This window comes from Vanellus vanellus (genome assembly GCF_965231255.1).
Source record: "Vanellus vanellus genome assembly, contig: HAP1_SCAFFOLD_53, whole genome shotgun sequence".
Taxonomy (NCBI): domain Eukaryota; kingdom Metazoa; phylum Chordata; class Aves; order Charadriiformes; family Charadriidae; genus Vanellus; species Vanellus vanellus.
Window position 1 is genome coordinate 276,279 of NW_028128477.1, and position 17,492 is coordinate 293,770.

At 50.6% G+C, this 17,492-nt stretch overlaps 2 protein-coding genes across 2 annotated transcripts in view; one reads left to right on the plus strand and one right to left on the minus strand.

Moving 5' to 3' along the window:
• Positions 1-17,492, plus strand: part of LOC309684317 (olfactory receptor 14A16-like) — a gene marked incomplete at both ends in the record, with an annotated part of 52,174 nt that overhangs the window by 17,222 nt on the left and 17,460 nt on the right. The window lies entirely within an intron of this gene.
• Positions 14,727-15,662, minus strand: LOC309684315 (olfactory receptor 6E1-like; the record flags this gene model as incomplete). The annotated part of the gene is made up of 1 exon (XM_082500250.1): positions 14,727-15,662. One exon carries the CDS (start codon positions 15,660-15,662, stop codon positions 14,727-14,729), a length of 936 nt encoding a protein of 311 aa, XP_082356376.1.

Genomic DNA, 17,492 nt, shown 5'->3' on the forward strand with positions numbered 1-17,492 from the left:
GTGGATTACATCTGACACCCCTTGTGACGGTTGGAGCTGTCACAGAGCAGCTCCCTTGTACCCACTGCAGCAGAGCAGGGCTGACTCCTCAGCAGCACAGGGGCAGAGGTGCTGCTCCTCACACCACACTCAGCCAGCACCACCCAGAGAGAAAAAATGCATTTCAACTGAGGGTGATATCTATGAAAAATGAAGTATATGGGCTCATAGAATTCTGTCCTGATTTTTTCCTGTCTTTTCCTTCCTTTAACAGAGCCCCCATAAAAGAAATATCTAATGTCCAACAGCAGCTCCATCACCCACTTCCTCCTCCTGGCATTCACAGACACACGGGAGCTGCAGCTCTTGACCTTCGGGCTCTTCTTGGGCATCTACCTGGCTGCCCTCCTGGGAAACGGCCTCATCATCACCACCATCGCCTGTGACCATCACCTCCATTCCCAGGGGATCCCGACATCTGGACACCCATCACCCCCATTCCCATCACCCCCATTCCCAGGGGACCCCAACATCGGGACACCCCATCCCCCCCCATTCTCGGGGGGACCCAGACACCCCCCCCCCGGGCCCACCCATGGGTGCTCACCCCGCGTCTGCTCCTGCACCCAGGCGTTGAGGAGGGCGCGGGCGCCCTCCTACATTGCCATCTGCCATCCCCTGCACTACGGGACCCTCCTGGGCAGCAGAGCTTGTGTCCGCATGGCAGCAGCTGTCTGGGGCAGTGTTTTCCCTATGCTGTGCTGCACATGGCCAATACATTTTCACTGCCCCTCTGCCAGGGCAATGCCCTGCACCAGTTCTTCTGTGAAATCCCCCACATCCTCAAGCTCTCCTGCTCACACTCCTACCTCAGGGAAGTTGGGCTTCTTATATTAAGTTCTTTCTTAGGTTTTGGGTGTTTTGTTTTCATTGTGGTGTCCTATGTGCAGATCTTCAGGGCCGTGCTGAGGATGCCCTCTGAGCAGGGACGGCACAAAGCCTTTTCCACGTGCCTCCCTCACTTGGCCGTGGTCTCCCTGTTTATCAGCACTGCTGTATTTGCTTACCTGAAGCCCACCTCCATCTCCTCCCCACCCCTGGATCTTCTTGTGTCATTTCTGTACTCGGTGGTGCCACCAGCAGTGAACCCCCTCATCTACAGCATGAGGAACAAGGAAATCAAGGATGCCCTGTACAAATTATTGCAATACAATCTACTCACAATTAATATGGTGCCCATTATCCCACAAGGGCTCCCACAGTATTACAGCAAAGACCAGGACTAACTTTTCTTCAATTGTGCATTTTACCTTACTGCTTTTCTTGTTGTTTTATTGGTTTGTTTTCTTTTTTTTTTTTTTCATTCTGTTTTTTTATTATATACCTTGATGTTACTGTTCTTGTTCTCATGCTTGTTTTTTTTTTTTTTTTCTTTACCTGGACCCAAAGACCTCATGTGCATAAGGATCACAGAATCACAGAATGGGCAGGGTTGGAAGGGACCTCTGGAGATCATCTAGTCTAACTCCACTACCAGAGCAGGGGCACCTACAGCAGTGGCACAGGACGGCTTCCAGGCGGGTTTGGAATGTCTCCAGAGTGGGAGACTCCCCCACCTCTCTGGGCAGCCTGTGCCAGCGCTCTGCCACCCTCAAAGGAAAGAAGTTTCTCCTCATGTTAAGATGGAGCTTCCTACGTTCATGTTTGTGCCCGTTACCTTTTGTCCTGTCACTGGGCACCACTGAACAAAGACTGTTCCCATCTCCCTGGCACCCTCCATTTAACTATTTATACGCATTAATAAGATCCCCCCTCAGTCTTCTTTTCTCCACACAAAAAAAGCCCCAAGTCAGCTTTTCCTCATCAGAAAGTTGCTCCAGTCCCCTGATCATCTTTGTAGCCCTTTGCTGGACTGTCTCCAGCAGTTCCCTGTCCTTCTTGAACTGGGGAGCCCAGCACTGGACACAGTACTCCAGATGCGGCCTCACCAGGGCAGAGTAGAGGGGAAGGAAGACCTCCCTCGACCTGCTGGCCACACTCTGCTTGATGCCCCCCAGGATGCCATTGGCCTTCTTGTCCCCAGGGCGCATTGCTGGCTCAAGGTCATCCTGTTGTCCACCAGGATTCCCAGGTCCCTTTCCACACAGCTGCTCTCCAGCAGGTCAGCCCCTAACCTGTACTGGTGCATGAGGTTATTCCTCCCCAGGCTCAGTACCCTACACTTGCCCTTGTTGAACTTCATAAGGTTTCTCTCTGCCCAACTCTCCAGCCTGGCCAGGTCACACTGTATGGCGGCACCACCTTCTGGCATGTCAGCTACCTCTTCCAGTTTTGTGTCATCAGCAAACTTGCTAATGGTACACTCTATCCTTTCACCCATGTCATTGATGAATATATTGAACAGGACTGCACCTGAGCTAGATCGGAGCTCCTTGTTTAGACTAGCTTAATAAAGAATCCAGCAGAAAATTAGTTGTATCAACTTCTGCATCTTCACATCTCCCCTGGAGCTGGGCCCCAGCATGCAAGAGGGGTTCAAGAGGCAAATGCCCAGCTGCCCCTTGGAGGTTCAGCCTTGGGGGCCCTTAGGGCTGCCCCTGGCTGCCTCGCTGGGCACTCTGTCTCTGCTGCCTGTGAGTCTGAGCTGCTGCTCCCCTTGAGCCATGGCCAAGGACAGCAGAATGAGGTCGTCTTTTCAGTGCTGGTATCTCCTCACATCCACAGTCTTCTGTGCTCTTGCCTTTGTGTTACCCAAAAGGTCTTGTGGAACTTGTGACAGTCCTGTTGTCCAGACAGTGGCATCCCTGTGGCTGCAGGCAGGAGCAGGTCACGTGAACCTGTTTACCAGAGCTGGTCTCTGTGCAGGAACCACCATAATCAAAATGGTTTCTTAAGGGAGGGCCCAAAGGCTGAATGCGTCTTCCAAAGCTGGTGTCAGGAATGCACCCAGGGAACTGATCCCTCAAAGGACCGTTTCTCTTCTTGAGACCTTGATGGATTTAGCGGGACAGGCTCAGAGTGCCAGGGGGATCTGTGAAGGACCAAGGACTGGGTGAAGACCTCCCTTTGTGTTGCACATGTCCACTCAGACAGCAACTGGTCTTTGACTTATTTGCCTGGTGCTGTCCCACCTGCAGTGGGGTTGATGAAAGATGAGGAATCAGGCACTACCAGGAGAGCTCAGGGGATCTTCCGGGACAGTGCGTGAGTCTGGGTGGGCAGTGAGCGGCACCTCATAAAATGAGTGACCATCCAAGGTTGAAAATGTCAACCTGTGGAGCCCATGGGCTAAGAAGGAAACTTGAAAGCAATGACAGGTTGTGAGGACCCAGTAGGAAAAGGGACATAAGACTGGAGAGCAGTTCAGGACACCCTCTTGGAAAGCCTCAAAGGCTGGATCTAGTGCAGCCCTGTCCTGTCCTTTGTGCCATTGGAGACACCCTTTGGTCCTGCTCAGCCCTGAGCCAGGAGGGGAGGTGGAACGGGGCTCAGAAGCAGTCATCCCTTTCTGGCTGGGTCTGCTGCCCACCCTGACCAGCATGGCCAGTGCAGGCTCACCTCATGGCCCCAGGGCACCACAGCCCCCTCCCTCTGCACAGCAGCACCACCAGCTCAGGGCCATGCAGGGATCACAGGGTGGGAACCAGGAACGTCAACCTGGGGAAAGGATCTCTGGGGAGAAGGGGTGTCCAGGGGGAAGAGCAAGGGAGCACTTCTGTGCCTGCAGGGAGGAACCCATGAGAAGGAGAAAGCTCTTTCTGCAGCACCCACTCGGGGCAGGCTGCTCCGTCTCTGGAGCAGGACTCTTGTGCTGGCCTGGGGAGAGGGGCTGGCACTGAGGGGGCAGAGGCAGCCTGTTGTGGGCACCTTCTTGGCCCGAGATCAGGGCTCCTGCAGGTTCACAGACCTCCATGTCCTCCTGCCACGTGTAGCCTCCAGCCACGGGGCTGATGGGGAGGCTGAGAGCCCTCTCTGTTCCCCAGCAGCTGCTGTGCCCTTCAGAGGGGCTGTGGCTGTGGGGGGAGCAGCCAGAGCTCTGCAGCACCCTGTGGTGGGCATGGCCATGGGGCCAGCCCAGAGGGGGCTGCTTTGCGGGGCTGGGCTGGGGAGAGGGCAGGGGAGTTGGGGAGAGCCTGGGAGGGGCTGGGCTGGCCTTGGACGTGCCCGGGAGAGGACACACACCCACTGGAGTGTGTGGTGCAGAGCCCGGTCTCGTGGCAGGGAGCTGAGACATGCGGGTGCAGGAGAGAGGAGGCCGGTCTGTGCCCTCGGTGCCATGGGCAGACTGGGAAGGTGCCCAGGGCATTCGTCACCCCCAGCCTCTCCCCTCGGCTCCTTCCAGCACTGGCCACTCGCCCCTGTTCATGGGGGAGGTTTGCTCTGTGGCCATCTCCTGCCTGAGTGCTTGATAGGCCAGCAGAAGGCACATGGCCTGAATGCCAGTTGTGAGGGTGTGTTGTGGTTTGGGCCGCACTGGGCTCTGAAAGGAAAGACAGACGCTCTCCACCACCTCTGTCTCCAAGGAGAGGAGGGAGACAGAGAAAGAGACACTTGGGTTTAAAAACTAAACTACTGTCGTGAAAATATTAAGAATATAATAATAATTTAAAAGGAAATACTGTTATAGATACACTGTATGTAAAGTGTATTGAGCTCTCTGGATGATGATGACATCATCGTCAGGCACTGGGAAAGGCCCAGAATGGACTCAGTGGTGGACGGGAACTGGATTCCGGATCTGGATTCAGGAACACATGGATCGGGGTCAAAGGCAGATGGACAGAGTCCTCCTCAGACGTCGGCCATTGCAGAAAGGGGGCTGACCCTCTGACCACTCAGCTTTTACACTGAGCATGGGGCAGATGGGGTGGAAGATCCTGTTGGTCAGTTTGGGGTCACCTGTCCTGTCCGCTCCTCCGCGCAGGTGGGACCCCTCTACGCTCTTCTGCTTTTGACCCTCCAACGTGGCACATAACCAAGTGAGCTGCCCTTGGCTGTTATAGCAATGAGCGTAAGCGAGAGCCTCTCTGCACACCATTGCGGTATTGTGACTCTGGAAACAGACACAGTCTGAAGAAGGAGCCGCTAATTTCAGAGAGTGCAGTTAGTTAGAAGACTTCACTGGGAAGTATAATTACGGAACAGAAAAATGGTTCTGTTTTACCTCAAACTAGGACAGACAGGGATCTTCAGAGCCTGGGTGGGTGCAGCTACACAAACACAGATGTCTTCAGTCACAGGGACACAGACGCCTGGTGCCCGTGCAGGTGCCCTGACACCCTCTATCAGCAGCTCCCAAGGGGCTCTGGTCTCCTGCAGGTCCCGTGTGACATTGGCCTGTCCCAGACAACAACTCAGCTACGCCGGAGCCTCTACAGGTGGCCCTGGATGTCTGCGGTCAGAGAGCTGAACTCTGCCAGGAACAGCTTGCAACTTCTCAAAACACATGAGCACCTTTTCACCAACTGAGATGATGGTATCTTTTTTGTAAAATGGCAATTCTTTCCCACCGTGCCAGAATGGGAATTTCCAGGAAGTGTTTTAATCGCAGGAGAAGAAATCTTGGCCTTCCCCTGGACTTGCCTTGCAGGACTTTGCCCGTGATCCTGTGTATTTAATCTCCTGACGCTTTCCACCTGTCCTGACAAAATGACCGGCTCTAAAGACACCTTCTCAGCAGGCCATCCGGACCGATGCCCTTCCCATTGCTCTCCAGTTTCCCCTTCCCCTTACTGCTCGCTCAGTCTGATCCCTCTCAACTACCCAGGTGCTGCTTGAGAGTTAGAAGCCCGCCCTTGTCTTTCAGCAGTCTAATGGGCTCTTCAGCCAAATCCTTCCGTGTGTTTATACCTATCATTTCCCATCAGTCTCTCTCCAATACTTCTAGTGACGATGATGACCCTCGCTGGAGGAGTTTCACCAGGTTGAAGAAGCCCACCTGCCTCAGCGTTCCAACACAGGGCACGTGCTCTAGGCCCCAGGGCTCAAAACCAGGAAATTCCACCTGAATTAAGAAAACAGGTTGTGGCACCAAGGGTGCAGGGCACTGGCCCAGGCTGCCCTGAGAGGCTGTGGAGTGTCCATTCATGGAGATATTGAAAACAGACCTGGGCATGCTATTGAGCAACCTGCTCTGGCCGACTCCCTTTAGGCAGGGGATTGAAGTAGATGATCTCCAAAGACCTCTCTCAATCTACATGGTAGTGTGAGGACATGAAAGTCCAGCGAAAGGCTTTATGTCTAGGGTAGATGCTTCTGAGGTCCCTTCTGCCTGAGAAGGCAACAGGCCAGCAGCAGCCCAAGGCCTGGCATGTTATTGTGAGGTCACCTCTGCCAGAGTCCCAGATACCTGAACAGCCGGCATCTGCTTTGGATGCTCATTTTGGGGCCACTGCTGTCTCTGCAGGTGACAGGCCAACCCCAGGCTCAAGGCTGGGTTCAGTGCCCATGACGTCCTTCCTTCATGAGTACCAGACAGCCCAGCAGCAGGCCCATGGTTTGGATGTTAATTCTGAGGTCAGTGCTGCCACAATCTCTGACAGGCCAGAAGCAGGCAGATCACCTGCATATGGATTTGGAAGTCAGCGCTGAGTGCCTGAGAGGCCAGCACCAGCCTCATGGGTGAGCTTGGTGTTTGCAGGTCCTTTCTGCCTGAGTCCTTAACAGGTCAGCAGCAGGCAAATGACCTGAATGCCAACTGTGAGGGTGCTGCTGCCGGAGAACCTGAGAGACCATGAGCAAGCTCAGAGGTGTTGGACGTGCTGTGTTTCAGAGCACCTCTTAGGGCAGCAGAGGGTTGATGACCTGGCTTGGTACTCGTGAGGTCCCAACTATGGAACATGTCAGCAGCAGGAGTGTGTATGTAACATACAATATGTGCATGCCAGCATGTATGGAACATGCCAGCAGCAAGAGGTTACTTGTGAGGTCACCACTGCTTGGACACTGGACTGGCCAGTAGAAGGCCCGTGACCGGGATCTGTGTTTGTGAAGTCATTTCTTTGTGAATATCTTCTTAAGCAAGGATCAGGTTTGTAGCTGTGTTAGGCGCCTGTGAGGTCTCTTCTTCTCGGAAACTTTCCTGGACTCTTCCCTAGGTGGTGGGATGCCTGCAGTAGTGTTCCCAAGGCTTCAGACAGCTTTTGCCTTCTCAGCAGTGAAATGTCTCTGCTTTTCTCTCCCCTGGGTTGGGATTTCTGGACTCACTGGAAAGATGCCCAGCAGAGCCAAGATGCCTGGTCCCCTAACCCCTGTCCTGGATGGGGGTCATGATGGGAGGTGTGGCACTCAGCATGCTGTGTGGTCCCCATCACTGCCTGGTGGGCTTGTATGCCCCATCCTCTAGAAGCCATTGTATTTCCTGCAGCAGCAGGAGCCCTTTCCCATTGCCCCTTGGATGGTTCTGTCAGGCTCCAACCCCCGAATGAGATCTACACTGGGACACAGGGGCTCCTTTCTCTTTAGTCCCCACCCATGCACACCACAACCTGGACGTCAGATGAACACGCAAGGGTGCATAAATGTGGGAGCAGTGTGACCACCACATCGGCAAAGATGTTTCAAGGGTGCACCCAAACCCTTGGCTCAGGATTTGCCTTCCCAGGGCCTGGGGCTCAGGGCTCAGCCTTCGTGCTTCAGAAAGCCAAGGCAGGGTTTTCTCAGCCGCGCAGCTGCCCCCACAGGGCTTTTGCCTATCCGCAATCATGGCCTCCAGTTGTCTGCTCGAACGAGTCCCTGGGGGGGCTTTGTCAGTAACCACCCTCAGTGGGGCTCAGTCATACTTGAAGGCGCTTTTTCTCTGCTGACTGTGACTTCTTCATGAGAGGTTTGTGCAATCTCCTCTCAGTACTTGAGGTTCAAGGGCTCAGCAGCAAAAATGCCATGGGGCTTGTAACTGTGAAGAAAGTCCTGAAAAAACATGTCTCTTCCTGCCATTTTCTTCTACTGTTGTACAGTTAATTGGACAGTTTCCCAGTGTACTTATGGAGAAAGGTATCAAAGAGCTTCTAAGAAAAAAGACTGTTTATTTTCAAAATAGAGGAGAGGCTATAGCTGCACTCTCTGATTGATGTTGATCCAGGGTCTCTCCTGAGGAGATCTGGACTGGTCAGAGAAGCTGTCCCTTGAGGTCTGACACAGCATAGACAACCTTGCTCCGCATCTCCCCAACCCCAACACGTCTCTCCTCAGCCACCTGGGACGTGCCTCGCTTTGCCTCACATCACACTTCTCCACCGCAGTCTGCAGCTGGAGGTTACAGCTCCTTTGCACCAGCGCCCACTGCTTTCCTTAGAGACCTGGAGGCACAAAGGCAAAGATGGACTTGTCCTTATTTCTAACAAACCAAATAACAGTTATAAGATTTGCCTCACAAAACACACTCAAAAACTCTATGTCAAGTACAAGCTGTCCCCAATGGGGTTCACCTTCCACAATGCATAACCATGCAAAAAATGGTTTAGACAGATGGAAATTATAAAATCAACAAAACTAAAGAGGTTCCTGAAGACTGATAGCCACAGATTTTGGAAAGACCCACAAGCTTTTAACTGCTTGAAGCTCAAAGCCGCAACTGGATTGTTGAGAGGTGTCTGAATGATGAAAGAAAAAGGGGAAGAGAGATCTAGAGAGCAATCACAAGTGCTTCTGTGCAGATGCACTGCTGGAAAGGTGCCTTCAGACATGGTCGGTTTAGTTAGGAGAGGTGGAAATAAGTGAAAGATGAGGGAGATGAAATTCAGAGCCTGAAAGTGGGAGTCCTGACAAAGCAAATAGAGGGGAAGGTCCATAGGTCTCCTCTTGCTATCAATACACATCCTGAAAACTCCTGAATTCGATCTCATGGGAAAACATTGACACTTTATCAAAAGTATTCACTTGATTCAGCTGATGAGGTTATGCTCTTACACGATGGTTGGGATCTGGGCTTGGTCATCCTGCTTGACGAAGCACATTGAGGGCTTTAACAATGATCTTCACATTTCATTTTCCTACAACTTCCCGCTTCACCAGCTCCCAGGGATGGCAAACTTGTCTGCTCATTCCCTCCATGGTCTCTTCAGTGAGGGACGTCAGCAGGGCCTGCCAACACCCTCAGAAACCTCCAGGTTTGCTGCTTCTCCAGAAGCTTGGTCAGCCTTTCAGGAGCTGCAGTTCAGGAACTCGGCACCAGAGGGCTCATTCCCACAAAAAAAAACACCCGAAGGAACCAAGTCGGGGCATAAATTTCCTTTAGTCTTCAGTTCTGCTGTGGCTCATTAAAGAGATTTTGGGAGTGCAGTCAAAGTGAAAAGATGTCAAAGAAGAGAGACAAAGGGAATAACATGTTTGATTTTAACTAGCCCCTTTGGCATTAATGCCAATGCGTTTGGCTTAGAGGAATGACTTCAAGTAGAGTCGGCACCATCCAGAGCCATATGGATGGACTGGCACAGCCCCCGCACCATCCCTTGCAGGAGGCACCCCCCCTCTCCTAGGCTGAGGCATGCATTCAAGATGCAAACCTCTGCAGTGCCCACTTGTCACAGGCCTCCCGGCAGAGGCTGACTCATTCCCCATGACCCTCCAAGCCTGCATCAGCTCATTGGGCTTTTGCTCCCCAGCACTGCAACTCTCCAGCCCATGGCAGCTTTGGCTTTGACACCCTCCCTCCATGCTGGGCCAAGGGTTCCCAGTTCCTCCTTGGCAGCTGCCCCTGCTTCCACCTCCTGCATGCTGTCTTTTGGCCCTCGCGCTCACTCACTTTACACCAGCAGCCTCCTCAGAGGGATGTTTCTCTTCACGGCTATTCAGAGAGATCCTTCCTGCCCTTGGAGGAGGCTGTCCTGTAAGGCCTATGAGATTCCCTGAGCTCCTTCACCCTTCAGAGCTGCTTCCCAGGGCACCGCTTGTATCAGTCTCCCACGCACATGAAAGTCATCTTCCGTGGAGTCTGCCCATCTGTGCTCTGCTGCTGGCCTTCCTCACTCCACTTTGGCACCTGGGATGCCACTATTTCCTGGTAACGAGGGACCTCAGCAGGCTGGAGAAAGGAGCAGAGGGGAACTTCACTGGGTTCAACAAGGGGAAAAGCCCAGGCAGCAGTAACACCATTCAGCAGTACCTGTTGTAGAATCATAGAATCATAGAATTGCTGAGGTTGGAAGGGACCTTTAAGGTTGTCAAGTCCAACCATTAACCTACCCTGACAAAAACCATTTCTAAACCATGTCCCTAAGTACCGCATCTCCCCTTTTTTTAAACATCTCCAGAGATGGTGAAACCACCACCTCCCTGGGCAGCCTATTCCAATGCTTGATAACCCTTTCAGTGAAAAAAGTGTTTCCTAATATCGAATCTAAACCTTGCCTGGCATAACTTGATCCCATTTCCTCTTGTCCTATCCCTTGTCACCAGGGAGAAGAGGTGGCTCATATTCAGTTGACTGTCCACAAACACCCCCAGGTCCTTTTCTGCCGGGCAGCTTTCAAGCCACTCCGCCCCAATCCTGTAGTGCTGCATGGGGTTGTTGTGATGCAAGTGCAGGACCTGGCACTTGGATTGGTTGAACCTATCACCATTGGCCTTGGCCCATCAGTCCAGCCTGTCCAGATCCCTCTGCAGAGCCAACCTACCCTCAAGCAGATCAGCACGCCCACCTAGTTTAATGTCATCTGCGAACTTACTGAGGGTGCATTCGATCCCCTCATCCAGATCATTGATAAAGATATTAAAGAGAACCGGCCCCAGCACCAAGCCCTGGGATACAACACTTGTGACCAGACACCAACTGCATTGAACTCCATTCACCACCACTCTCTGGGCACGGCCATCCAGATGGTTTTTTACCCAGCGAAGAGTACACCTGGTCCAGGCCATGAGCACCCAACTTCTCCAGGAGAATGCTATGGGAAACGGTGTCAAAAGCTTTGCTACAATCCAGGTAGATTACATCCACAGCTTTTCCCTCATCCACTAAGTGGGTCACCTTGTCATAGAAGGAGATGAGTTTTGTCAGGCATGACCTGCCTTTCACAAACCCATGCTGACTGGGCCTGATCACCCTATTCTCCTGCATGTGCCATGTAATGGCCCTGAGGATGATCTGTTCCATGACCTTCCCAGGCACCGAGGTCAGACTGATCGGCCTGTAGTTCCCTGGATCCTCCTTCCTGCCCTTCTTGTGGATGGGTGTCACGTTTGCCAACCTCCAGTCAGCTGGGACCTCCCTGGTTAGCCAGGACTTCTCATAAATGATGCACAGTGGGCCGGTGAGCACTTCCGCCAGCTCCCTCAGTACCCTTGAGTGGATCCCATCCAGCCCCATAGATTTGTGTACCTCCAGGTGCTGAAGCAGGTCCCTCACCATTTCCCCTTGGATTACAGGGGCTTCATTCTGCTCCCCATCCCTGTCTTCCATCTCAAGGGTCTGGGCACTTAGAGAACAACTGGTTCTACTGCTGAAGACTGAGGCAAAGATGGCATAAAGTACCTCAGCCTTTTCCTCATCCTTGGTCACTATGTTACTGGTCCCATCTACTAGAGGACAGAGCTTATCCTCCGTTTTCTTTTTATTGCTAATGCATTTATAGAACCTGTTTTTGTTGCCCTTGACAACAGAAGCCAGGTTTAGTTCTAGCTGGGCTTTGGTCCTTCTAATTTTCTCCCTACGTAGCCTCACTACCTCTTTGTAGTCCTCCTGGGTGGCCTGCCCTTCCAAAGGCCATAAATCCTCTTTTTCTCCCTACGTTGCAACCCTAGCTCCCCGTTCAGCCAGGCCGTTCTTTTTCCCCGACAGATTGTCTTTTGGCACAGGGGGACAGCCTGCTCCTGCGCCTTTAAGACTTCCTTCTTGAAAAACATGCAGGCTTCCTGGGCTCCTTTGCCCTGGAGGACTGCCTCCCAGGGGACTTTGTCAACCAGGCTCCTGAAAAGCCCCAAGTCTGCCCTCCGGAAGTCCAGGGTAGCAGTTCTGCTGACAATTACGATAGATGGGACTCCTCGTTTTGAACTACAGAAATTCAACAGACCTCTTAAATGAATAGTTCATCACTTTAGAGAATTATATTTTTGCGTGTGTGTGTATATATACATTAGAAGACAAATATAACAGTAATTTGAGTGAGACTGCACTTTTACAGGACTCTAGTGTCTGAATTTGTGACTATATTTACTTTATAGCCAGCTGTGGTGTGTGGGTTTCGATGTCTCAGCGTTTTCGAGCTCGCCCGGAGCGGGGACCTCAGGAGGGAGACCTCAGCACTCGACCCAAGCTGCCACCACGGTTATTTCATACCATGAGCGTCGTCACATTCAATATAGATTAGAAAGTTTGCTGCAAAGTTCATTCTCTCCCTTGATGGCTGCCATCCTGAGAACTTCTTCCCCAGTGCCAGATCCTCCAGCCCTCCCCCTCCTCCCGAAGCTGTAGCGCTCGCAGTGTCCCACATTTACTGTCCACTGCTGGGAGTGCACAGCTTCCGACTGATATCGTTGGCTGAGTGTAGTCTTTGTATATTTTGTATTGGTATCTGGATCCATATTGGTTCTTTGGTGTTAGTAATGTAAATTATCCAATCTTTGTCTATTAAATCTGTTGACATTTCCACCCATGTGTTTGCTTGTTTTTTGCCTGATTCCCTTTCCTGGGTGGGCAGGGGTCATCGGGTGACAGAGTGATTGTCTAAAGGACAATAAATTGTGAGGGGTTTCTCAAACCATAACACAGGCACAACTTTATGGTGAGGCTCTGGACTTGGTTTCTTCTTCCCCAGTGCTTGGGGAAGCCGGGAGGTGGTGTGCGGTTTTCCTACACTCAGCCTCGCTCACCCTCACACCCCACTGCCCCCAGGAAGAGCCCTGAGCCACCAGTGAGGGGCAGGAACTGCCTTCCCAGGGCCTGGGGGTCAGGGGTTGGCCTTTCTGCTGCATCAACCAAACCAAGGGGTTCCTCAGCATTACAGCCACCTGCACAGTGCCTCTGCCTACCTGCAGCCACAGCCTCCAGTTATCTCCTCTAACGAGCCCATGGGGAGGCTTTGGCAGTAACGACCCTCAGTGGGGCCAATCAAGGCTTCAAGGTACTTTGCTTCTGACTTGGACTTCTGGAGCATGTTGCTCAGTCTCCTCTCACTGTCTGAGGTTGATGGAGTCAGGGTCAAATACACCATAGGGCTCATTAAGGTACAGAAAGTCCTAATGAGCTATTTCTTTCCCTGTCATTTGCTTCAAGTCTTCAATAGAGCTAATTGGAGTTGTTTCATACTGTAATTTAGAAGGAAGATTTTAAAGAGAACCTAATAGAAAATATTTTTTTTTTTTATTTCAAAGGTTCTTTTTATTAGCTTTTCAGTTAGAGAAGAGGTGATAGAAGCTGTCAGCAGTTGATATTGATGCAGAGAGTATCCTCAGGAGGTCTGGAGAGCCAGGAAAAGCAGTCCTCTGAGGTCTGAGACTGTATGGACAGCTTTGCTCCTCACCTCCCTGTCCTCCCCATCCCTGTCATTGGCCAACTGGGATTTGCATCACTTTTCCTTACCTCAGACTTCTCCACTGAAGTCTGCAGCAGGGTGTTACAGCTCCATTGCACCATCTCCCTCCTGCGCTCCTCAGAGACCTGGCTGCACCCAGGCACAGGAGGAGTTTTCCTCTTTGCAAGCAGAGAAAAGTAAAGCATGATCAAGTTTGATAAACAATAAAACACCCTCTGCAACCAGATGCTCAGGACAAGCTGCCTCTAATGAGGTTGCTTTGCTACAAGGGATGATCTTATCAGAAATGCTTTAGATGGACAGGTACAAAAAGAGAGATATAAACGTAGTTACAGACTTGGCTAAAGGAGATAATTAGACAACTGAAAGACAGGCAAACTTGTAACTCCCTGAAGCTCAAAGCAGCAGCTGGATAGGTGACAGGAATCTGAATGACCAAAGAGGAAGGGCAGGAGAAAAGTGGAGTGCAATAGAAAAGGCCTTTGTCGAGACAGTCTGCATCTGAAAAGCTGACTTTAGAAATGGTCATTGTATATAAACAGGTGATACAGGTCTGAAAGTTGAGGGAAATTAAAACCACTTTATTAACAGGCAGAATAGTGGCAATGAAGTCACAGGGGAAGATCTATAATTCTGTGGAATGTAATTTTTGAAAGGTCATTGGATTTGTAGAGGTCTTGTGAGAGAGGACAATCAAGTGTTGGACCCAACTTTGAAGGAGGCCAAAAGTGCAGCTCAGGGAACTACTGGCCCAGAAAGCCAACCACATCCTGGGCTGCATCAAAAGGAGCGTACCCATAATGTGTCCTACAGCCCTAGGCAACAATCCCCGTAGTCCAAATGGTGATCCAGAGAGCTGCTCTCTGTGATTCTTCTTGATGGGTTTCACACCTGGGGCTGATGGCTGTTCCAGGGCAGCCCTGGAAGGAGCTGAGCTGAGCTGTTCCTTCCTCAGGAGTCTGTAATTGGGGTTTCCATCTGCCACTGTGCCTCTGTGCTCTTCTTGATTTCTGGAGATGGGCTCTTGATGAGCTGGTGGCTCTGCTGTGATGGGTTGGGGAGCAGGACATTAAGTGAGTTACACCCCTGACATTGCTTGTGCCTTCTTCCGTTGCAGATGAGCTTCTTATCACTCAACCTAAAACAATCCAATGAGAACATAAATCTCCTGAGACATCTGCGTTTGGAGGTTATATGCATATTCATTGGTATTATTTAACATAGGAGAGCAGATCATTGGAGTTGCTGTCCAGAAAGGCATCGTGATTGAGGGAAAAGCTATCGTGTTGCACGGGCAATGGCTTCATTCAGGGCCAGTGTCACAGCCTTGTTTCTAAGACTGTAGATGAATGGATTTAAGAATGGGTACAGGACAGTGTTCAGCAAAGCTACCATTCTGTTTGCCTCCAAGGAAACATCTCCTGAAGGATGCACATAGAGAGCAATGCAGCTCCCGTATACAATGGCCAAGGTGGTGAGATGAGAAGAACATGTAGCAAAGGCTTTTTTCCTGCCGGAGGCTGCTGGGAGGTGTAGAATACAGGAAAGGATGCCTATGTAAAATGTCAGAGTTAAACATAAGGAACCGAGAATGACAAACGAAAATAAAACCGAGTCTATTTTCCAAATCAGGCTGGTGTCAGAGCAGGACAATTTGAATAAGGGGGAGTTGTCACAAAAAAAATGATGGATCTTGTTCGAACCACAGAAAGTCAGCTTGTAGAGGAGGACCGGACGGTAAGTCAAGAGTGTGATGCCCATGACCCAAGCAGCAAGAATCAAGTGGACGCAGAGCTGAGGCTTCACGATGGCAGTGTAACGCAAAGGCTGGCAGATGGCAACATAGCGGTCAAAGGACATGACAACAAGTAGAACAAACTCTGTACAGCCCAGGGCAAAATAGAAATAGGATTGGGCAAAGCAGCTGCTTAGTGAGATTGTTCTCCTACCAGAACCCAGGATCACAAACAATTTGATGCTCGTGGAGGACGTAAACCATATTTCCAGGAAGGACAGGTTGCTGATGAAAAAGTACATGGGGGTTTGCAGGCGGTGATCCACACACACGAGGAAAATGATGGTTGTGTTCCCCATCACTGTTGTCAGGTATATGAGCAGAAGGACCAGAGAGAGAAATAGCTGTAGTCTTTGATCAAGCCCCGAGAAACCCTCGAGGATGAACTCAGCAACTGCAGTTTCATTTTCTGGTCCCATGCTGAATTTCAGTTCATCCTGCCGAGACAGGAACACGGCAGAAAGCCAAGTGTGATAATTTCATGGTCTGGATGACCAGGTCTATCCTTCCTCTTCTACGTCTTTGTTTTCCTGCAGTCTTCCTATAGAACACAGAGATAGTCCTCCAAGCATTTCTCACACCCTGGCTTTTATGTTTTACATTTCAGTTAGAGTCCCCAGAGTATTTGTCGTCTTCTTTCTACCTTTTTCAAACACTCACAAAGGGTTCTTTCTGCAGAACAGAAGATTTTAAAGAGGCTTTTAGCCATTTCAGCCCATTCCTGGGAAATTCCAAATTCACTCAGACCTATTGCAAACGTCTGTCATACCTGTGTGCCAAACTCATCTCTTCTATTGCACAAATGTTAAACATCAAATCAAATCAAATCAAATGTGTATGTTGAAAGCTCTTTTTTGTACTTTTCAGTACTTGCCTTTTTGGGCTAGGAATCCCTGAGGATTTGTTGATTTCAAACCAAGTAATATCAAGCACCTCTTTTGTAATCCCCTGCTCTCTTCCACAGATTCTTGCTCTCTTCTTGCTTTCTTCCGGAAAGGGGGAGGGGGTGGAATAGGGACCACATAGAACTTGTCTTCTTCAGTATTCTAAATAATGATTGAAATTTACCATGGTTCCACACACTCTGTCACACGGTCTCCTCTGACATTCGTCTGGGCCGAAATGCAGTGGTTTCCAAACAGCGGCTCATTGCTATTACTACCAAATGTCCTGACCTAAATGCAGGGCAAGAGAAGAGTGTCTGGAAGAGATTTGTAATCTTTCTTTGGCATGCCAGTTATGGGTTGGGAGGACCCAACCTCTAGCATTTTCTTGTGTCTCCATTGACTGTAGAGGGAGCCTTGGGGAAACAAGTTCTCATAGGCACCTGCAACGAAGTACATGAAACTCATTATTCAAGTCTCAAATCTCTGACCCATTAACTTACTGGGGTATTTTTGCATCAAAATACACATCTAACAGAAGGAAGCACAAGAAAAAATACATGCAATGAAGACTGACGTTTTTCCCTTCATCTTTGCATTTGCTTTTAGACATAGAAAGAAGCAGAGCAGATGACCCCCAAAGTTAGGATGATTCAAAATGGAAGGGGAGGAGAGGGAGGGGAGGAGACGGTGGGTTTGAAGCAGGGATGCAAAGCTTCTCCACAGCCTGTGTTGTCCCCACAGGCTCTGTCCCAGGGCAGAATGGGTAGCACTTACCCAAGGAGTAAAATGGGAAGTTCAGTATAGGGCGGTGCCCCATGCTTGCATGGACATTTGAGCTTGGGGCTCAGGCTTGTCTTAGAACCCAATCGCCCGGCTTGTTCTTTGCCTCTAGTCTGGCACAGGGGAATTTCTGCACTGGCTGTGCCTGCAAAACTTTCTGAGGTTAAACCACTGGCTGGATGCGGCTCAGGCTCAGTCACCTACAGCAGGATGAGCATAGTGAGTCAGTGCAACAGAGGTCACAGTCCCAGTTTCCATTTTCTGGGTCAGTTCAAACACCCAAAGAGTTGTGTGTTCTTACTCTGTTGGGTGACACCTAAATTATCTGAAAATAAGAGGAGAGAGCAACGCTAATGTTTCATAGTAGCTGGTGCCCACGCGGGCTGCTCCCAGCAAAGGGACAATGCCGCAGAAGAAGCAGTCTCTACACTGGGCACAGAGGGTCCGATGGCATACAAGTTGGTGGGGCTGAGCATGGATAGAGTTGTCATTCCCCAGCAGCTAAAGATGAGCATGGAGCACAACCAGGAGTTCGTAAGGACAGAGTAGTATGAGGGGTTGCAAATGGCACTGCAGCAAAGG